General features: G+C 42.0%; 1 protein-coding gene across 1 annotated transcript in view; it reads right to left on the reverse strand.

The window, feature by feature from the left end:
- LOC138615962 (serine/threonine-protein kinase 32C-like) overlaps window positions 1-23,788 on the reverse strand; it is an 83,749-nt gene that overhangs the window by 27,003 nt on the left and 32,958 nt on the right. Inside the window, exon 3 of the mRNA XM_069689869.1 lies at window positions 4,523-4,674. Coding sequence (XP_069545970.1) covers window positions 4,523-4,674 — 152 coding nt within the window. The remainder of the gene's footprint in view (window positions 1-4,522; window positions 4,675-23,788) is intronic.

The raw sequence follows: 23,788 nt of genomic DNA on the forward strand, positions 1-23,788 counted from the left end.
TCTTTGAAGACATTTGCAGGCGAAAACCCTAACTACCCTTGATGCCCTTCGACTCTCTTTCCAACTGAACTTTGGCAACGTCCATTTGGTTCATTACTCACTGGTGAGTCCTTCAGGGAAAACGAGCTGTTTGATAGTGATCTGTGTTGATATAATGCTTAAGGGGAAATCTTGTTTTTATAATGTTGTAGTATACTGTGCAAACCAGGGGAATCAAATTCCGTTCTACGTCCTACGAGCGTTTTTTTTTTTTTTTTCTCTTTTGTTGAGTCGGGAGAGGTGACCCCTGCACGCTGGTCTTCCAAACATTACGAGGGAAAGACTGAGTCAGCGTCTTCTCATGTGTCCCATGTGACAAGGATTTGTGTGGATTTGGTGTGTGCAGCGGATGATAGTTAATTTTTCACCCTCGAAGGTAATCCATTCAGTGTACCCTCAACTCCTACACATCATTTCCATGCAGCGAAGGGAACGCTCGCAGCATTTAATGTTGGCTGCAACTTGACATCTGCCCGGCTTAAGGGAGCCTTCTCCCGGGCTGATGGGATTCGGTGTGGGCTTTCACAAGGTTGCTTCCTAATGAATTTCTTCTGAAGCTATAGACAGAGCTGCTCAAAAAAGCACAGCAGAACTCAGGATGTCTCGATGTAAGAGGAACCCCGCTTCTAGACACAAAGTTTGCCACAGTGTGGAGGAACGAGCTGGAGGAAACCTTACAAATCCTCTTAGGCTGCACATCTCTTTTTTTGACAAAACAAATCAATGCCAAATACTTTCTTAGTGCTATCTTGTGCCCACCTCTTCTCCCTCCCCCCTCCTCGCTGTGATTGTGGGAATCATTACCTCCTCTGACAGCTGTTTGGTGTATTTTCCAGCATTCTCTCTGACTCTGGTTGACTGGCTCTTTGCTCCCTCCTGGCACTTTATCAATAGGAAAAAAAATGCTCCTATGAAGCTTTATCAAAGCTGGCGTTTCTCATGAGATGCATCCTTTTTTCCTGTTTGTTTGCTTTTGAGAATAGGCAGTTCCCAGAACCCCCAGCTGGTCCATCGCATACCCATTAATAATGCACTGAAATGCCCAAATGCCAGGCACCAGAAACGGTAAAAGCTGTGTTTGACAAGGCTATGGATACTGGCAACTGTCTGATCTACAGGGGACTGATTAAACAGTATACAAACGCAGAGAGCCAATTATTTTCCTCGTTGTTATAAAGAAAGACAGACGACGTGAAGATGAAGCTGAGCTCTCATCAGTCCTATCTCATTACCTGAGACGTTGTCTCAAGCAGCAGCTAAATGAAGCAGACGGTTTGTGCAATGCATACAGGTGCAACACCTAACGATGCTGTCACGCACAGATGCTCACAAAGTGTCTCATAAAGTGGGTCAGAAATAACAAACTTACTACAGACTCCAGCTCTAAATTGATTTTCTTTATGTCTCCTGGTGTTCTGCTCTCAGGCTTGTCAGGCTAGAAAAATCTAAACTTTTGCTTTTATTATACATTTTTTGTGCACAGAGAACACCCGTCACAGTCAGGCTTTAGTCCCCAAAGACGATCTTTAAAGCAGTTCTGTGTGAATCCATTCACTTAATGAGTAACTGTAAACTAGATTTGCAGTCAGACTATAGGTTTGCACAGGCAGGGTATTTAAAAAAAAAAAAAAAAAAGCATCTTGGAGCAAAGTTAGTCTTGGAGACACATTTTCTTACTCTGTCTAGCGGTTTGGGAAGAAAGTCTGGTGATCGGAATATTTCAAAACACCAACACAGCTGCCCGAGTTCAGGGCCTCGCACAGTAACAGCTGCATCCAGACACAGCTGCTTTTAACTCGCATATATATCTTGTCACGCAGTCTGATGGCAAAAGCACAAGCATCTCACCTCCTGCATCTTCCACTATGATGCTTTATATTGTTATGCAGCTATTCAAGAGGGCCAGGCTTTTCAGGCAGGACAGATCATGCAGATTTTCTATTAAACATATTGATGTCGAGCAAATAAAGATACAGTATATTTCTTTCCTTAAAGGAATAGTTTATCCCAATTACAAAAACAGGACGTGGAAGCAAGTCCAATAACACCACACAATTCAGAATGAGAGGCATCGACTTGAAACGTTCAAAGAGCCAAAAGCAAATAAATGTTCTTTGCTTCAAGGTGGTTGTTTAATCACACATTTGTTTGCAAGCTTCGGCAAACGCCCACCTGCAGAAAGAGAAAAGAAAAGGGAGGTGTCTGACCGGTCCCAGATTCTCCCTGCAGCACGAGGCAATGACCCCCAAAAAATTCAGGTGGAGTCATAAAGAAGGACGAGTCCTGCAAAAGATGTAATGAGTCGCACAGAGTCAACATCATGGAGTGTGATTCGGGTTTCATGAGGAGAGAGAAAACACTGAGATGGACTACAATGAATCCACAGGGGAACTATGGCAACTCGTCCAAGATGTTTGTAACAACTTATCTGCCAAGTGCACGGAACAAATGTGCAAAGATGTACCGGGAATAACTAGGAGTGCTTTAAAGGCAGAGGATGGTCACACCATTGATTTGATTTAGGTTTTCTGTTTACTGCACTTTACATGAAGTTAATTGATAGATAAAAACTATTTTTCAAAGTATCCTCCCTTGTGCCTACAACCAACCTTTAGTGGTATTTAGACTTGATCGTTCTGGTTTCATTCATCCGGACTTTGAGATATTGTCACATCTGATTCAGTGGAAGTGACTGGAATTTTGTTTGTGGCGCTCACACTATTTGTAAAAAAAAAAAAAAAGACAGCAATGTTTCATTGTTGAAAACAATAAACGGTAAAACTACTCTAAGAAGAAAGAAGAGAAGCTGCCAAAATAAAGTGAGCCCTGTGGTTTATTGAGACCTGAGGACTAGCGGTTTCTTCATTTTGATGTAATTTTTCAATGCTGTGAGCAAAAGTGACAGAATTCAAGACCATCCACCCCATTACCTATACAGTACCTGCCTTATCCTTAGCAGAGTCAGAGGCGACTGGAGCCTATCCTAGCTGACTTTGGGCAAAGCCAGGGTTCACCCTCAATAGGTCATGAGCCGCTTGTGAGATAATAAGCTCTCTGTAAAGTAAGCTGAAACTATTATAAACTTAAATAAAACTTTAAATTACACGTCAAAGACACCTATGAGAATGTGTGGACTATCTTAAGTAAGCCATTTCTGAGAATGGGACCAGTGTAACTTTGATCTGGTTAAGGATGCGGTTGCTACGTGCTGCCGGCCCTTAGCGGAGCATCTCGAAAGCAGAGAGAGGAGGTGTGAAAATACTCATTCCCACGTAGCTGCAATGATACAGTTCAGCATGTTTGTCACTAATGGGCCTTCGAAACAGTGCTGGATGCATAGTTATGAGTGAGAGAGAGAGAGAGAGAGAGACAGAGAGCGGACCAGCACATGGAAAACTAGCACACAGAGGGCTTTGGCAGCCGTACACTCCTGCAGGGAATTTGAGAAAATACACAGGCCGCCTACTGTACGCTCATTAAAATACCCTCAGTTTGTTCTAGTGGAGGAAGCAACAGCATCCTGCAGACTGGGGCCGCCCAAAAACAGAGTGGTTAGAGTGTATAGCACAGACGTGAATGCAGACAGTAGTGAGTCCCTGGTTCAACCACCAGGTGGGTGGACTTCACTGTTGGTCATTTCCCTGCTCTGCTTTCCTGTACCTGTCTGATGAAGGCAAAAAAAAAGCCCAAAACATAATCTAAAAAAAGAAGAAGAAAAACCTCCTGCAGATTGAACTTAAATTATTTACAATTTGCTGGAGGGAATAAGTCCAGGACACAACTTTGCCGTGTTTCCTTTCACTTGCTCTTCCCACATAATCAATTCATCATGCAGCGTGCAAATAACAAAATATTCTGGCAGCGATTGTTCATGGAAGATCAGCACGTGCACTATCACTCTACCAATTACAGGGGAGTAAAGTGCTTTGTGTAATATGCCGTGAATGCCGTGCCAGGTCCCCAATTACATTTAGAAATGTGTCCCGCCTGGAGATGAGCGTTGAATAATGAAAGCAGCCTCCGTTCACCCACATATCAGACTCCAGGGAAGACTAAGGTCATTTCAAACCACAGTAATTATCAAATGTGTGCTTCATGGGCTCCGACTCAAAATTAATATCCCAAAATATCTCCTGTGTAAATTGTTTCTTAAGTTAATTGCTGTTGGTTTCTGGAGGAGAATTTGTTTCAAGACTTTAATGAAACTAAAAAACTTTGTTTATATATATACATATATATATATTTTTTTTTTATTTTTTTCTTATCACTGAGTGCCAGAAAATAAAGTGCATGCAACACCGGGAACATAACATTCACCAAGAGTACGTCTATTTCAAGGCCCCAGCAGACTTCAGAATAAGCATGCACTCGCCTATCGGTAATCTCTCGGGGTGAATATACGAGATGCACAGACAGGCAAAGCTGGCGAGCGACACAGGCAGCAGCAGACCACACTGAAAGTGTAAAAACATGGAATAGTCACCAGAGATTAACTAAAAAAACATGTTCAATTTCCTGTAGGATCTCAAGCTCTCTAAAGACGTTTCGGACCTCATCTCTCTCTATGCACTGCTGTTTGTTCATGTACTTCATGGCGTACATCTTCTCCGTGTCCCTCTTTTGCACGATGCATACCTGCAGAAAAGAAAAACACAACGGACAGAGGGGGAGCGGGGGGGGGGGGGGCAGAGGGAAAACAAAATTAGTTCGAGAAGAACACAAAATCTGCACGTGAAGTTATTAAAAAAAAAAAAAAAAAAAGATACACATATTTAAATGAAGACAGGTGTAACTGCAGGGGAAGAGATTTAAATCACTGCTACGATGTCTGAGCCAGGTATCAGCAGCACACATGCGGCCACGCCGCTATGCAAATAAAAGATGTTTTCAAAATAGCCCACGGCATCTTTCAGCTGTTGATTAATGCGATCCCCAAAACGCTGACGCGCTGAGCGGCTCTAATGAACTTCACGTTCGAACGCAGAAGTTTGTTTTTTCACAGGAAGTGGCTTGCGAAAGGTCAGGAGCTGGACGGGGCCTTCGGAGAGGTCGGAGTCGTTATAGTAACATTAATGTCCACTGTCAGTAACAGGTCTCCTGAAGATCACATTCAAGTGAATTTTCGATCATCATACAACATGAAACTCTCCACAAAGGGATGACTTCATGGTCAGTGTGGACAGAAGGAATGAACACGGCAATCAAAAACACACCTGGCGCATCTACACCCTGTTAAAATAGAATCTGATCTACCCTTTAATGTGTATTTAGCGGCTGTCTGAGAATGAGGCGAGGATCTAATTTGCATGACTGCTGAGTGGGGATGCCACCAACGCTCCACGCTGTCAGTAAAACGCTTAAGTGGGCCACAGGGAAAACACACATTTACTGTAGCTTCGGAGTGGACACAAAAAATGTGTTAAGCTTTTGTCTCTTTAACCCGACTTCGTCAATATCACGTAAACAAGAAGCCGGGTTTCCGTATTGGAGGGGGGGGGTTGGAGGAACGACAGCTGCTTTGTTTGCGTGGTAGTTTAAAGTTTTTCTGGCTTTTTACAAGAGCGCACGACAAAGACTTAAGACAGGGAGAGTATCACCGTGGCAGCAGCAGAGCAGGTACATCATTCCTCATCCTTGTAATGCATTCAAGATCTGCCGGCCTCGGTTTAAAGCTCCGGTGGGGGGGGGTCGAGTCGAGGTGGAATCTGATTACCAACCACCACATTTAAAAGTGTGCTCTGGTCTTCCTCCGTAACTCGATTTCTTCCAATTACATGGCTTCCTGTGTGCATGTAAACATCAGGAATAAAATTAAAAAAAAAAAAAACCAGACAAAAATCACATGATGATTCGCTGTCAAACTGCTTCAGAGACAGAACCTAAGCAGCTGCTTTGGTCCTGAGAAGAGTCCCCCACTTGACCACCCTGCGGAGCGTTAACTGCTAAAATGCCTCCCGCTATTTCTGTTGCACACAGCAGGCCTGAGCTGGGATTGAATTTTTCACCAAGGACCTTCTCACAGGTCTCCTCATTACAGTCACATTCAGACAGATGGATGTTTTCCACAGCACTCTGGCCCTGATGCACTGCAATGAAAAACACCCATCTCGGATAGTCATTTCCTTATTCATTCAGTTTTTAACACAGACGGAGAAAAAAAAATGCCGATGAGAAGAGAAATCCTCCCCGCTTTCATCCAGATGGATGTCTGTGCAGCTGTATGCGTTGAGGTTTTCCATGAATATGATGATACCATCTTGAAATGAGTTGTTTTGAAATGCAGGTGTTTGCTACGTCCACAAAACGTGCACGTCTTACAAATAAAGACAAAGACAAGGCTCTGCTGACATCGATTTTTCCATCGCAGTGAGGATTTTTCCACTTGATTTCATGGGAGAAAAAATATTTTAAGAGTGAACAGTAAGCTAAATGAGGTGTTAAAATAGACATTATGTGAACAGTGACAAGAGGAAACCCATTACTGTGTAAAACACCATCTATTTAATTGCACTCATGGTTTCCCCTCAAGCACAGAGCTCAGATGTGTGCCAGGTCTGACTCGGCTGCCTCTCCAATTTCTTTAGTCTGGATCTCCTCCAAGTTCAGATTTCCTCAACTTCTGTCACTTTCATGAGCTCATCTCAGCAGCAATTCATCAAATCTGTTCCTTCTCCTTCATAAGGTGTCAGATTGTACTGAAAAAGAAAGTGTCACCGTGGCCTCATAAACTAAACTCCTGATGATCGAATGCTCGTTGATTTTATTCGATATAGCTGAAAAATCTAACTAGCTAATATTTTAAAGTTATATCCATTGGTTTGTTAAAAATACTAACTGTCCAATATTTGTAAGGTTGCAACAGAAAAAGTCTTTCAGGATGAGGGATAACTGATGTATTTGGCAAATGTAACACGGTCTTGTGCAGCATTAGCTGAACCCATTTGTGAACTCAGCTCTGCTTCTGCTACTCTGTGAATCAGGAACTTCAGAAGTATTTGCAAAGCTGAGAAAGCTGACATTTCCCTGATTTCCCTGGAAAATACTACACGCTGGACGTTATAACCATGAATATGAATTATTTTTGTTTTTAATGACATTAAGGCGAGGTTGGCGAGTCCCTGTTCCACTACTCTCTGTAATTTCATTCAGCATTTTATTGATTGTTCGTTCTAAGACCAAAAAAAAAATGAAGCATATCCTGGCAATACTCTAAAACACATTGGCACAAGACATTGCTAGTTGCTATAAGAATTGAAATCCTCTTAAAAAAAACAACGACTTTCATAAAACCATCTCTTCCAAAGTTATTTTTCTATTTTCTAGCTGTAATCTTTTGTTACCCACCCACCCATCCACCCACGTTTTGAAGCCTAAAGTCAGATATTTTGGCTATTTCCATCTTGTTTTTTTTTTTACAGACAGAAGTAACCGTATTTGGATGAGAGCTGGGGAGGAGGGTACTGAACCCAAAGACACTACACCGGCCACATATAAGCAATCTGACTTCACCCCACACTTGTCAATCAAACCAGCCACGCCCCCAAACATAGCTCTCTTTGAGGCCTCGTATGTAATTAATGATGGAGTAAATCTAATTAAAAAATTTCCCCTCGGGGATTAATAAAGTATATACCTACCTACCTACCTACCTAGTGAAGGACACCATAATGACTGTACTGGCCCTCTCCTCACAATCCCACTCTCACGACTGCCTTCAACTTTGACTGACAGCTTCCATCAACTCCATAATAGACAGACAGTTTGCCCACACGGCGGCCGTATCACTACGGTATTCAAAGAAAATAGGTTGGAGAGAAGATGGGAAGTGATCGGAAAGGAAGGAGGAGGAGATTATAGCAGAATGAGGTTTTGTCACTCCGGTCTGAACGGTATGAAAATAATCAATAAAATGTGTTGCAGGGAGATGGAGGATACAGGGAATGGAGGGGCATTTATCTTTATACTGTTGAGTTGAAGAACCAGAGGAGGGCCAGTGCTTCCTTTGGTTTCCGCCCCCAGACTGTCAATAGTCAGGTTGATTCACACAAGCAGAACTCAGTATCACAGATATTATCAACATCATAGTGAATATCAATCATTGAACAACTGGTTTACACACAAACACATATTCCTGTACATTCTAAAGAAACTAAGATGTTCAACACAAACATTTGAAAATTCTTAAAATCAGCAAAAAATATGACCTAATACCAGATCAAATCTAAAAACCCTGTTCTTGGATTTCAAGTTCAATTTCAGTTCAGCCTATCCCCATAACTCCTTTTTAGACTTTATTTTTTTATTTTTTAGCCCTGAGCACGATAACATGTAGCTCCAGGCCCTCCCTTTTTCCATCTCCCTCATTGAGCAACACACAGACCCAGTTTCTGTTTCCTTTCAGCCAGGTCAGTCTGTACCATCTGCACTGAGCTAGAAGCTACATAAATCCTGCAACTAAGAATCACAAAGGCCTTCGACACAGCTTCATCACTCATTTACTATTAAGACAAATAAGCATGTTTTCCTCATTAACCCATTATTGCAGGGAATAAGACACATTTAACTGGCTCGGGACCTGTTAGTGAAATCTGTATGGACAGCTGAGAGCAGTAACATTATTCAGTCGGGCCAAAGGTTACATTGATCTAACAAGCCAATCGCAATCCACTACATGCTCCATTTAAATATGGATTTTTGTTTTCCTGGTCATGTTTGCATGAGTCGACCTTTATCTGTTGCTATTCTTTTTAACAGATCACTGCATGATAAACAGATATTTCTAGATTTTCTTCACTCATGATTGTCAAATGTAAAATGCCAGCGTTTCCCAACCTATCAGATATCACACTGGCAATCGTCTCCCCACTGGTCTCGACTTATCTGGAATTCTCAGAGGCAGGTCAGCCGAGTGAAATGATGACTTTTAAAAAAGGATTTATTCATTTATTCATAGAGTGTATTAGCAATTCAATGCATTAGGCCAGTTTAGTACAGAGCAGGGACAAGTAACAGTTCTCAGGCGAAGGGTGTGAAGGAGAATGTTTTGCGATCTATTTGCATTTGAATGGAGACATTTTCACCTCGAATGAAATCCGTCGAGATGGAAGAGTTCCGCCGTCGCTGTGACGCGCCGGGCAGGACCGACACCGTGATACTTCCTCAAGCCAGCTCTCTCGGCACAGCAATGAACAATAAAGTGCCCCCAATTGATTCGCTAACATTATCTCCAAAATGTTAATGGTCAGCATGAGCTGGCTGACTGTTACACTGCCGGCGAGGCTGTCATTGTTAAATTGTAATTTAGGAACACCTGCTATTCAGATTGCCTTTGAATATTTGTGAGAGATAAAGGTCATCTTGTTTTCAAGCAGGCGGGGAAGAGGGCGAGGGCGAGTCCGAGGACGGTGTCGGGTTTCTCGGCCGGCCGTGCTTCGAGGCAAGGAGCTAGCTAATACGTTTGCACGTTGGCCGGATCAGGACCTGGATTAGAAACAGTCGCAAGCCCGCACGAGTCATCCAACTAAAGGAACTCACAGTGCCGTCCACTGGAGAACTCAAAGAGCCAGAGAATGTGGCTTCAAAATAAACAAAATAAGCAGGAATCCATTTTCATCAATCTTTAGGCACTATAATTTAAGACGTTCAAATTAAAAAATCTGTGACCAGTGTCGGCGGCTCAGTGTGATAAGGTTGAGGTGAAGTATTTTTTCCTGAATGTAGCTGCAGCGGTGGCAGAGTTTCAGCACATGGTGGTCAACGCCGATCTGTTGAAGCCTGATCCAGTCATTTCAAACTTAACTCGAGGTCTAGTCCCTATGGAGAGAGGCCAGACTCAGATGTACACACAGTGAATTTGGGTCTGGGAACACCAGGATATTTTTCAATAACAATCATATAAAATCCATTTTAAGAAAAAGAAGATGATATATTACACACGATTGAACGAATCTTTAGTTTTTGTGCAGTTTAGTCAGAGAGTGTAACCTGGGTTGTTTTGCATATAGTTGCCATTAACAGATGTCCCCATGAACACTAGGGACGAATGAGGACAAACTGCCAGGACGAAACAGTGACTCACCGCCGACTTAACCGTACATATTGCAGCTTTAATTGATACAACACGTTTTCCAATTTAGCTTTGTTTTTGCAACATTTAAAAACAATTTTGTGCTGTACTTGTACTTCTTTTACACAATAAAAGTGGAGATAAACGCACTTCATGTATACTCACTTCATTACCCTGTTGACAGCTCTTTAGTCTGAAGTCTATCAGTTCACACTCAACATGGCAATCTTGAGAAACATGTCAAAATATTTACTTTCATTTCTCAAAGAAGTGTCAGTGATTTTCTAGAAAAGCTGGGGTGATTTTAGCAACTCTTTTCTTAAACATCAGCAAATGGTGGAATTGTTGGTAAATATTTTCAGTCATGAATTTTATGTGTTTGCAGCGAGTATTTACAGCAGCAGATAGTGGGATGGAAAAACTGTGCCAGAGAAATAAGCTCTATCAGCCTCTGGATAAACAGACAAGCCGTGTTAGTTCAAGGGGATTTGTTGACAATAACAAAAATATATAATATAATTTTCTTCACTGTGCCGCTTTTACTTATTCGTTGCTGTTTCTATTTGAAGTCAGCAATCTACGAGACTGACAGGGTCCTTGTTGAAGAACAAACAGTGGATGCGCACCGGGGTTTTAACCAGCTGGATTTACATACAGGCTGAGTGAAACTTGCTTTTTACAATCCATGTGATGATGAACTGAGCAGTGCAGCTCTGGTCCCACGCACCAAGGAGCTCGAATGCTGTTGCGGTTTCCCGAGCAAACACAATTGACAGGTGGAAAAAAAAGCAAAGGCCACTCATATGGGCCGAGTCCAGGTTTGTACTCGGCTCCTGGTTCCACGCGGTGGAGCAGCAGGAAGGACGACAGCGCTGGCTCGAGGTGACACGCTGTCACAACGTTGGCTGTAATCTCTGACCACCAGCTGCACATAGCACCTGTTTATCTTTCCTAAAGAGAGCTTTTTAGAGGCAGGCACACACACACACAATAATTACTGAGGTGAGACGTATTGATTTCTCTGCAGACAGCGTTAGAAGTTCAGAATCTTTTGATATGGAGGAATTTCACAGGCACGCGGCACGTGAGTCGGCGGCACAGACGAGAGCACCTGTCGGTCTCGTCCTCAAACCCTCCTTTGCATCACAACATACTCCGATACTCACTTTTAATAGTTTTGAGCTCTGGAGCATGAAACTAACTTTGTTTTTCTGCAGCACAATCATTATTTAATCAACGCTAAGAAAGGAGAGCGGCGCTACTAACGAGGAGCTCGGCGGGGCTGTTTTCTTGGAGTTAATCTCCACGGGGTCGGTCAGGGACGGCTGGCAGGCGCAGAGACACGTTCCTGCGATTGAACAACACATTAAAACATCCCCCATTCTAAATAAAGGCAGCACAGTTATTCACCCATATGCTCGAAAAAAACAAAAAACTTTTGAGGATCTTTAATGAGGCAGTTCGAGCAGCAATTACAGAGTAACAAAGGTGGTGAAGCAGCTACATTTAAACTCTTGATTTAAAATGAGCAGTAAGCTATTCAATAATGACTCGGCATTTCATATTTAACATCACCAGGGGCACAATAACATGGGCAGATTACATATAGCCAAATTAAAGAGTAGGATTATTCGAAGATTCTGTAATTGATATTGTTACAAAAAGAAAAGTGAAATGTATAAAACCATATTATAGTTTTATAAATGAAGCAGACGTCTTATACAACAACACAGTCTACCTAGATTTTACTGGAAAAACTCCACTGAGACTGTCTGTGACCTAACTGCTAGTATGACCCATCTACTGCAGATCATGAGACTAATTATATATTCCACTGAGATGATCCGTCTAGCTCTAACTTCAGCCCTTTTTTTATACCCAGCTGCTAAATGGATGGAGGATGTTAATTTGGGAGGTCACTGGATAATGATTCCACTGGGCATCGGAGAATTCACAATTATATATATATTTTTTTTTTTATTTATTTATTTTTTTTTTTTAATAATACACATTTTTTTTTATCTTGTGGAGTAAAAACCCTCTGTTTTGTTCGGGGTGAGAGAAAATGTTTCTGGAAGTGACCAGCATGTCTGCAGTCTGTGTTTCTCATTCAGGTAATTCTTTTTTCCTGAGATTAATTAAACCCAAGAGGCGCTTTCTCCTTCGGTTTCATTAAAGCATGATCTGGACTCGGGGTCCAAATACAAAAAAAAAAGAAAAAAAGAAGAGGAACTGCTTCTTAAATGTGGTTGATGAGAGGTTGAGTTGGAGAGAACATAATGACTGGGTTAGCAGAAAAATATATGAATCTATTGGTGTAATAAGGAGGGTTATTCACCTTGTCTCCGAAATCTATATTATACAGTTTATCCCCATCTTTCATATTGTAATATAGTTTGTAATATGGCAAGTACTTTTCCTACCTTTCTCAACAAAATCTTGAAACGTTTTGTTAGGATTTCAACGCGCATAGTTCATCTCTCCCTCTATTTCAGAAACTCCAGATTCTTACTATTCATGATTTTTTTTTTCTTAAATACACTCGTTAGATACACATGAAATATTCCTGAACAGTTCAAGACTTACTTAAGTCACAGGTTCATTATAACTCTACTTGTCAATTTTCAGATCTTAACCCTTCTAAATTTCTCACCTGCAGAGGTCAATTTTCGATACGATATCGGGGTACCAAATTATGAATGGCTATTTTTCATTTGGCAAAAAGCTCTTCCTCTATTAAACACTTTAAAAGGTGCTTCAAAAATACACATTTAATTGACGTTTTTTTTTTTTTTATAGCTGTAGCATACGCATACACACTCTCATCCATCATACTCACATTTTGTGCTTTTATATTAACATTTTTGTTTTTGATGTTGTCATATAAAATTATTTCTGTATGTAAACTTTGTGTTTTCTATAACTTTGTGAACTTTTAACATGATCTAGATGGAGGCTTCAAATAAGCCCAGCAGGTTTGTTGCCTTTCCTTGCACTGTATACATCTCGTTATCTTTGTATATTTTGTGTGTTTTCAAATTTGTGTGACATAAAAAGTAAGAAAGACAGAATTCCCTCGTATTAAATGAATTTCTGCTGCCAGAGTTATGAGAGAAGAAGTGTTGGACACATTGAAGCAGAGTGAGACTGACAGGCCTACAGACAAGCGCCTCAACCTATTCTCAAAATAGGAAACCAGGAAGTTCATTACTATCCTTTAATAATGTGTTTCATCCATCACTGAGGGGATATTACACCCCACATATACTACCACTCCAATCGGACTCACGGCTTTTACAATATATGATTTTAGCCATTCATCTCTCAGTTGCGCGGATCCTCTCGTGATGAGCCGACGGGTCAGAGAGTGTCGTGTCGTGTTGAAGGCCACTTGACACGGAATGGTAATTGAATCCACAGCATGAACCTTCACACCAGCACCCCGGGGACTCATGAGGATTTCAGAGGCATTACAAGATGATTAATGGCTTCTAATAACAGAGCCTGGTGACATAACAATACATCATGATACGACAGCTGGTATGGGTTTTTGGTTGTCATCATTCTATAGATTATATTTTATTGTTCTTTCTGATCTGAAATGATGCATTAAAGTAAAATAAGAGAGCTTATCCAACTCTGTCACCTCTTGGCTGTTATCTTTTTTTTTCGAGCTCGATGTTTTAATGCGTTTCATATAGAACCTTAAAATAAATCTGTAGTATAAAAGTATCAATTCATGGAGAAAACAAAGATCCTTCCTCGGGCAGAAATGTGATGCTTTATAAGTGTCACTGTTTGTTGTAAATTACACTACAAAAATACTCTCAATCATATCTCTGAAATGTATAAGTCAATTTCATGTGAACATCCTTATCTGCATTGAAGTAAACTGAGAATCTAAAGGAGGACGTCCTCGTAAGATCAAGAGCAAATATCTGGTTAAAATTACAGCTCTGCTTTTTATCCCAATGGAAATGTGTGTGATCTGAAGACCGTATATTATCCAGACTCCTCCATTGGTCCTAAACTCCAATTTCCAAAACCAATGTTTGGCTGGTTAATGTTATAGTTTGCGTTGAACTGATAGGTATACAGAAAGTGACAAAGTGTCATTCAATGAAAACACATAAACAAAAGTCAACAGAGGAAGATGTGCACTCGGTATGAACTAGTCTGTATGAGAAATTCAAGTAGGATAATGTACAAATTCATATTTGGAAACAAGAATATATACATTTGGGAATCATCTGAGCTTCAGACTTCACTCATACATTTGTCTCATTCATAATTACATACAGAAATTGGTTCATGCGCTTCCATAAAGTTGGGCATCTTGCAAGAAACGGATCAAAGTTGGACCAGGATTTTTAGCTTCTAAGGTGAATCAAACACTAAACTCATTGACTCGGGTTGCAATTAGCAAAACTTGTCATTTGCGATTAATTTGCGGATCATTTTTTTGATTAAAAGTTTTGCCTATGAAATGGAAACAAGATATGAAAAAATGCTGCTGTTTACAACTTTCCAAGAGGTTGCCTAATAATTGTTAAAAATGTTTTGCATAAACAAAACAAAAATGATTAATTGATCATCAAACTAGTTACTGATTACTTTTCTGTCCCTTGACTTCATTATCAGCATCAATTATCAGTCGTTTGAACTCAAAGTGGGAGGAGCTACTTTGGCCAACCTTGTGTAAACGTCCCTTTCATTTTTCCCAACAAACAATTATGAGTGAGTTAAAGCATTTCAACAGCTTTAACGAGAATAATGCTGTTTCCAACTAAATCATTAGAACAAAATATTAAGAACTCCATTGGAAAATGAAGTCTTCTTTGATTCAAAGGGCTGAAGTGCACATAAAACCTTTGAGTTACATGTTCACTACAAATCTCAAGGCGCATTTTATCAATCCAGTCACAGAGCTTAAAATTCTGTTGCATGCTTTCTGAAAAACAAAGCTCCAGAACAAATTAAAACTGACATCCAGAACATGAAACTACAGGTCGTTACATCATCCAGGAGACTCCTGTGTTCAGTAACTTTGGAAAGCTCGTGTAAAGCCCAGTTCAGAAAAAAAAAAAAAAGAACTCTCGATGCTGGTTGGAGACTTACAACTACTCGTAATTTGCCAGTCTGCAACATTTTGAAACCTACAAGTTCACTCCGAAGCGATGAGACAAGGCGTTGTGACATCTCCATAGCAACAACTCTGTACTTCTGCTTTAACTGGCGGCTTGTATTAAACTGCCGCGGTACATAATTAGTATTATCTTAAAACATGAATGAGGATGGTGATATTGAGTTACTTGCATCAATCGAATATTTGGTAGTAATTAAGCCACAAAAACTATTAAAAACAAACCAACAAGAAAGTCAAGAATTTGGACAAAGTGACAAAGTTTGTTTGTTGATCGTGTCTGAGTTGTTCCTTGAGTAAATGAATGAGGTGTTCCTCTTTTTGTTCGGTCCAAAACTCTGTCATTTCAATTAGCAGACAGTTTGTAACTGTGACCTGTGACGAGCTGATTGGCTGTTGAAAGAGGCCTTACGTTCTGTCGACTGGTGACTTGACAAGCTGAGTCGCAGGTGACACCGTCAGCTGTCTCCAGTCGCAGCTGAGACGGATCAGTTCACACCGCTGCAACGTTCCCCTGCAGCGGTCTAAAACTGTTTTGTCTTGTCGTGAATCTTTAGTCTGAAATGAGTTTTTAGAAAAGAAATGGGGACACTCTCCCAGACCAGAACCGTCACCTCCTCCCGCTTCTGTTAGATTCTTCCTGCCTGGTAAACACACACATTCTTCAAACTGAGTGCCCTTAATGTAACACAATATTTATGCCAACAAAGCTGCCGCCTCAGAGCCCAAACCAATATACCTGAGCGATGTTACTTAAAGAAGTTTCTGACATGACAAAACTGACCCAGATCCACAGAAACACCCTAAATCTGTTTTTACAGGCTCAGAAGCACCACGACATCATTGGTCACAATCGGACCGTGATTGTTGGAAAGGTTGTCGCCAGGAACACGGTTCTGGGTCGGACTGTCTTACCCCTGCACCACCTTCATGGACTCTCAGATATTATATTACATTACATTACATTTCATTTAGCTGACGCTTTTATCTGAAGCGACTTACAATAAGTGAATTTCAACCATGAGGGTACAAAACCCAGAACAACAGGAATCAAGAAAATACAATTTCTTCAAGAAAGCTAAACTACAAAGTGCTACATATTACGTCTATATTGTATTCCTGAGAATCCTATAAAGGTATCGGAACAGACTGACCTGTAGACGCTGTCTGCGTCCTCATGCGCCCGACCTCTGGGCACGAATCTCTACAGATAGAAGTAAAAGCCAAATTCCCTTTCTACCACTCTAAATCTTTCATATGTTAAAAAAATATAAATAAAAGTGATGTAGCCCCCACCACCCCAACCCCCCATCCATCATCCTTCTGCCTCAGCCTCCAGCTCTCCTCAGACCACCCTCCGGTTAATCTCAATGTTACACGCTCCTTGAACACATGCACTTATTAAATGCTTATTAGCTGAACATATCACTTGGTCACAAAAAAAAAAAAAAAAAAAAAAGAAGAAAAAAAAAGTCCTTTCATGTGGCGCTTCAAAGTGGAGCGTCACCGTTAAATCCCAGGGACGGCTGCATGTTGTTTACCTTTCCAATCTGCCTCCTCCTCCTCCTCCTCATCATCCCCGCCACTGTTCTGCTATAGTTAGCAGTCCTATCAATTGTTGTCAGAGGGTCTTAAGCTCCCGGGACAACGAGGCTTGCAGCGAGGAGAGAAAAAGGTTGGGTGTTTAAATTTAGTGGACTCAGTCAGGAAGCTGCATATTTTCTGTTTTCTAGGTCAGGTAAGTGCCAAGTCGGCCAGAAGCCTCCGAGACACGGACAGATAGAAGACCGCCGCCTGAGGCGAGGGATGGAGAGGAGGAACAGGAGGAGGGAGAGAGCAGCTTGTGCCTTCACTCTTAAACTCATCAGAAATGTACTGTACATTAAGCGCTGACATCCATCATTCCTTTGAGGTTAGGTTTCAAATCGCGCTTGTTGTCGGCACGACGGCTTAACCTTCGTCGCCAGCGAGCGGTTACTGAGAAAGAGCTGTGTAAAGTACAGGATAACCTGGAAACACGCAAACACACACACACACACACACACACACACACACACACACACACACACACACACACACACACACACACACACACACACACACACACACACACGCTCCTCTTTCCAATGCTGCATTTTGGAAAAGAGTGCTTTGAGAGAGTCAAGCAAGGCAAACGCACTTTCAGGGTCTGATAAACATGTCATCCGGGGAGAAGAAGGAATAATTTGCTCTTTCATTTGGTTCATTCCACTGGAAGTCTCCTGCTCCACAGCGGCTGCTGTCAGCCTGCAGGAAATGAAAGTGTTTACTGAGCCTGGCCATCCATTTGCTCAGCTCCAGGATGCACTATTACGGCAGGTAGGACCGTAATAAGTGCAGTCCTGAATTGGACTTCTCTGAGGCTGAAGATGGGCAAAGAGAGGCTTTGATAGCCGGATTACTTTATGGCACTACAAAAGAAAAAGAAGGATGTGTTTTCTGTTCCAGTGTGGGCTCCGTCTCAAGTACAGATAGATACAAAAACTCAGCGTGGCACATCGAGGGCTCACGCACGCTTGCAAACATAAGCACACATTCTTGTGACAGTCTGAGAGTGTTTGGGTCTCTGAACCCGACTCTCCCATCATCAACCACTGAATATTATAAAAGGATGTGGCATCAGTGACGGCTACAACTATTTTTACTCTAAAAATGTTAATAGAGATGCAACGACAAGACTTTTCTCATGCAAAATATTTGATGCTTCAAATCTCTGTCTGTCTATACTGATTTAATATCAGTGCTCAGTTCTCTACAGCTGTGAAATCTGTGTATTTCACTAAGAGTCATTTCATGATAACGTAAAGCCGAGGATTGCTGTGACTACAACTTCAACAATGATTTTCTTCATCGGTTAATCTGAAAATGACGAGGGTCAATCAAAAAGCCCGAGGCGGTTCCTGTTGCGCGTGAACAGTAAGCAGCACTGTGACGTGCTCGGAGCCAGGGGGTGGGACAGCGGAGGGGGGGGGGGGCATAACCTTTGTGAGTAAGTATTACAAGTTTTGTCGCTTCATAAAAATCAGCGCCTAAGTTACATACGTTGTTGCGAGTGCTGGTCCGAGAGTGCGCCTAAAAATTTCGCGTCAATCTAAGGAAATCGCAACAGAGACCGTCGACATGCTTCAGGAAGCCGGAGGCAATGAAGCAATGAAGCAATGAGCCAGATGAGGGGTTTCCAGTGGAATTCGCAAGGTTGTGCACCATTAATTTGGTCCTCCAGGGTCAGACTGTCAACACGTAGTTTTACTGCGACTGAGGGAAAACACTCGGTGCAAGCAACCCGAATGTGGCTCCGGAGTTCTCCAACATGACAACACGCCGCTCACGGCACATTAAAAATGCAAAAACACTTGTCGCTACGCAACCCCCGTTCCCACCAGAGACTTCTTTCTGTTCTCGGAGTATTTCATAGAAACTTTGATGTGCTTTTTGCTCCCGTTTCCGGTGTCTGGAGAAATGGAAGACACGCCAGACCAGCGCTCACCGCAGTGTGTGTAACTAAGATGCTGATGACGATCCTACGACGTAACTTTGGATACTTTCTCAGGATGGTTATATCTTCGTCCCCGCTCCGTGCACGTCACAGTGCTACTTACTGTTCACGCGCAACAGGAGCAGTCTTGTATTTTTTTTTTTATTTCATCAGTGATGTAATCATTTTGTTTCCAGAGTGCTCAGTAATGTCTTCAAACGTCCTGTTTTGTCTGACCAACAGTCCAAAAAGTTGAGTTTTCTGTCAAAGAACATGATAAAATAGTCCTATTTCAGAAGCTGGAGGCATTTCTGCTTATAAAAATAACGAGAACGATTAACGTATTAAAAACAGCAAGCTACATTAATTTTCTGTTGATTGACAAACTGATTAATCATTTCAGCTGGAGCCGTGACATCAGTGGGCTGCTGTGATTTAAAACATGGAACTGATAAAACACAGAATTAAAACCATTGAAAAACAAACTGTTTAAAGGGGATCTGTCACATTGTGACCGACACCCACGCTGTTTAATCCGGTGCGGATACTGATCCAACGTCTACTGCTTTTCTTGGTTGTATAAATGTAGGTAGGTAGGTAGGTAGTAGTACATACATACAAAAAATAAAAAAGAATAAATGCCTGAAATCAGAGGGAAAAAATGAGAGTACCACAGCAGGAATGAAAATACTTCGACATATAGAAACTGTTGTATGTGTAAACCTAAAGAAAACCTTTAAACACAGGTGATTTAACTAATATGAACATTCTAAACCACCTCCTGAGAAAAGACGCCAAATTGCAGGTAATTGCTCTCAAAGCAATAATCTATAAACAAGTTTGCCTGGAGTGCGTGATTACCTCCACTTTATATAGAATGCACAGAAAGACTTTGAAGCCGCTCGTGCGTGAAGTTGGCGAAACGTAAGGATGAGCGTAATGAGTATTACACGCATCAAAGAATGATAAGGAGACGAGAGATGCACAGAAAGGGGCCTGAAGGCTCTTCAAGTTTACTGAAGATGTTAGAGGTGACTGTTTCAATTAAGGTGGACTATCTCATACATATTCATCTGCATGGTAGAATTCGCAGGCTGTTATCTTGCTCTGTATCATCCTGGTGGAAAAAGATGGGGTTTGATAACTCAAGGTGCCACAACCGAAGAGAAGCTGTGCAATGCAGCACCGTCTCCTATTTAAAACCGAAGCATAACACGAGGGGTGAAAGTGACCGTGGCGTTGATTGACACCTTGCCTGTTGGCCTGATCCCCGTCCTGTTAACTACAGGGATTCCACGCGGTATTCGAGGTCACGTGTCTGTCAGCTCTCGCCTCTCTCTGTTTTGGAGGTTTCCTTCCCAGAGCTCTCCGTTAATGGAAACGTCACTCAGTTCACCGTTCTCACTCTCGTGGGACCGACTGACATACCCGCCACTTTGGCTTTCACAAATTGAATGATTGATTTGTGTCGCTAGGCTCTGTCCCCGTTTGCTGCCGAGCTTTTGGTCCGAGCTTTATGTAGTTTACAAGGTTAATTGTATCAGACTCAGGAATCAAAGTTGTCTGCATATTTTGAAAACAATGGTTTTAAAACGGATGTGGAAAACTCGGGTTTTAAGTTCAAGACAGCAGCTGATGATTTTACGAGCTGAAAAGACGACGGTTTTCATCAGCTGTCATCAGCTAAGTAAGCAAACGGACTCTTTTAATGTTTGAAGCTTACTTATATGAAAATTTGTAAAATGATCTTAAGTTTAGACTTGGTGGCCACATACATGTTATAAAAAATTGCATCTAAAGCTTCATGCTAAATGTCTGCAAAAAGTTTGTCTGGTGGTGTTTTTTTTCATGCGATTAATTTGCACGTCAATATACTTTGAAGATGAAGACCGTTACTTCATTGTTATTGTCAACCAGAATCATTTTTAGTTTTTAATTTTACAAGAAAACAGGCTTTTAAAGATGACGACTGATCGATAAAAGTTTGACCCTGTATCTACCCATGTCGGTGGGAGTTTTTATAAATATTACCCAAAATAAAGAGCAGCTCAGTTGCTCAGTCACCCTAAACTCAGTGGGGAATCACACATGGCTTTTTTTTTTTTATAAACCTGTAACCATACAAATGAATGTAGCTCGTTAATACTAATAACAATAATCAAATTCCATTTAGCTCTAAATGTAGTTTTGTAAAGCCTAAAATAAAATACAGTAACCTCTTTAAAGGCAGAGTTTTGATCTTAATACACACCACGCTGGGCCAGTTATGTGAACTTTGGTTGGACGGTTGCTGTTCAAGTGCTCGCTATCCTTTCTGGAAGATTATTACATTATATTTCATTTAGCTGACGCTTTTATCCAAAGCGACTTACAACACACCGATGGTACACCACCGGGAGCAATTTAGGGTTCAGTGTCTTGCTCAAGGACACTTGGGCATGTGGACAGGAGGAGCTGGGGATCGAACCACCAACCTTCTGATCAGTGTGCAACCCACTCTACCGACTGAGCCACAGCCTCCCAGATGTCGCGTGATGCTTCGCAAATGCAGGCACTTCTACCTCAAACGTGCCAATTTATAGTATCTGTAAAAGGCTACAGAGATATAAATATCTTAAAGTCTCTCATCTATCCTGGAGTCCAGCCCGGGGCCGTGGCATTGATGATGAAAGGACACGGAGTTTGTGGGGTGATGGAATTCTTATCTGAACTTTTAAAGCCAAATGAGAGACATTTTATCATGAATCCCAATCAGATTTTAATCCCAAAAAAATGTAACCTTATCCTCTGAAAAACACTGTCACACTTTTGCAATTCATTCTCCACGGAGCTGCGCAGACATCGAAAATGTGGAGGTGGAAACTAAACTCTGTCCTGTTTCTGGCTAACACGGGCAGTGAAGTTAAATAATGATACTGTATACGTGAATAGGGATGTTTGTGGTATTGATGTTGGTGATGAATACAAGCAAGAATTTAACCCCCTTGTTAGCGGAATTGCTGCAATACTCCGGATACACGGCTCATTAATGTGTAGGTCTGTGTGCGAAGGAACGCTTTGGCAAACTTGGACGATGGTGAAATAAGATGACGACTGTAGAGGAAGATTTTAGAAGTTATGGCAGCTTTCTGGCTCACAGCATTCTCATTATCTACCATATATGATATATTTTGTTGGCTGAAATGTTAAATAAACACAGCCAAATGGCCTATTTTTTCTGGAATTTTTTTTTAATAATCTGCCCGGCCATTTATGTAAAACAGAATAAATGAACGTGGGGAAAACGAGCTCTCTGGATGACGCGTTAGCAGATTTTTCAAGACCGGAAGCTGTTTCATCCATATGGTGACTGCTTCTTTTAGTGACTGCGCGGTGGAGCTTTGTGTGTGAAACCTATAGAGGTGTAGTGTAACGGAAGAGCATACATTTCTAGGCTAATAGGTTGCCGAGGGCGACGCTGCAGCTGTGCCGGGCCGCAAAGCCGCACTCTGCAAAACCAACTCTCATCTTCACACCTGCTGCTCGAGGGTAAAGAGGGAGAAGTCCTCATGAGGAACCTCGGGTTCCACCGCAGGTCTTTTAAGTCGTTTTTAGAGGAAGGACGGCTGCCTGGGAGAGAAGAGAGGAAAAAAAAACAACTAACTCAGTCTTCATCATTTCCTGACCTTTTTACAGACACCTTCCCAGATATGATGAGCGTGTCACAGTCTCTATTGCTGTCCTTTTCCCCTCATCTCTGTCTGTCTTCTCCTCCCACTTAGTTCCAGCATTGGTCTCTGTTCTATTTCTATCACACCGGGTCCTAATGAGGGTTTATTCCCAGAGAATTGTGTGTGTGTGTGTGTGTGTGTGTGTGTGTGTGTGTGTGTGTGTGTGTGTGTGTGTGTGTGTGTGTGTGTGTGTGTGTGTGTGTGTGTGTGTGTGTGTGTGTGTGTGTGTGTGTGTGTGTGTGTGTCAGAGGGAATGATGCTGTAGGAACCACCAGCTGAGTTCCTCCCATTACCTCTGACCTTCTTTGTCTCTCTCCATCCGCCTCCCACTCTGTGTGTTTGGATGTTTACCTGCCCATGTGACTGTTGGCATTAGCGAGCTGTCATTAAACTGCTGTCAATGCCGATGACTGTCACGTCCCCTTCGAGTGTCAGCTCCCCGCCTCGGAAGGACCGGCCTTAATGAGCACCGCGGCGGAAACCTGAGCCGAGGAGATGGAGTGACAAAGGGGGGGCAAAAGTGTAAAGCTCCCGGGGAAAAGGTAGAGGAGGGGAGGGGGAGCAACAGGGGACCAGGCAATTATCCTTCCTCGGAGGCTGCGTATGGCCTTCCAGCCCCGTAGCAGTCATGTTACAAATGAGCTATATCCTCCACCACTGTGGAAATAATCACACCTAGCTACCATCACTCTTCACCGCATCTGCTCGAGGACAGATGTGCCCAAACATCAGAGGGAGAAGTAAAGAAAGACTGGAGATTGGAGTGGGAATTCAAACAATATTAATGCCAAATTTGATTTTTAATAACACTATATTGCTTTGCCAACACGGCTGTCTTTACTGGAATGCCCTGAAAACACACTTGAATTGAATTGTAAGCAGAGCAGAGGGAGACGGAGAGAGAAACTAGGCCTTATGTATCAAATGGAGAGGGAGGGGAGAGCAGAGCGCTACCTGCACTCACATATCAGAAGGAGAAACAGGGAGGATGATTCGCTCCAAGCTATGGGCAAAAACAGTGTGAGATTCTTGGCAAAAGAGAGTCAGACTTGAGTAAAGCAAAGTCCAGACTCCCCAATTTTGATTATGAATCCTCCGTTGCATAAATCCATGAGTTGGGATGAAATCTGTGGTTGCACCTGTCACGACCGGCCATCATGAGCTGTCTCAGACCGTTTATGAGGCAAAAACAAGATGCTGTTATAGTTGATGCCACTTGGGGACGGGTTTGATGAGGAGGAGGATTCATTTCTAATGTCACTGGCAAAGTTCTACTGCTTACATAACTGTTCAAATTACTTGCTGTCCTGCTAACT

Source organism: Brachyistius frenatus, unplaced genomic scaffold (genome assembly GCF_029030835.1).
Source record: "Brachyistius frenatus isolate BFR_SWC_R1_liver_20210118 unplaced genomic scaffold, ASM2903083v1 Contig_8, whole genome shotgun sequence".
Classification (NCBI taxonomy): domain Eukaryota; kingdom Metazoa; phylum Chordata; class Actinopteri; family Embiotocidae; genus Brachyistius; species Brachyistius frenatus.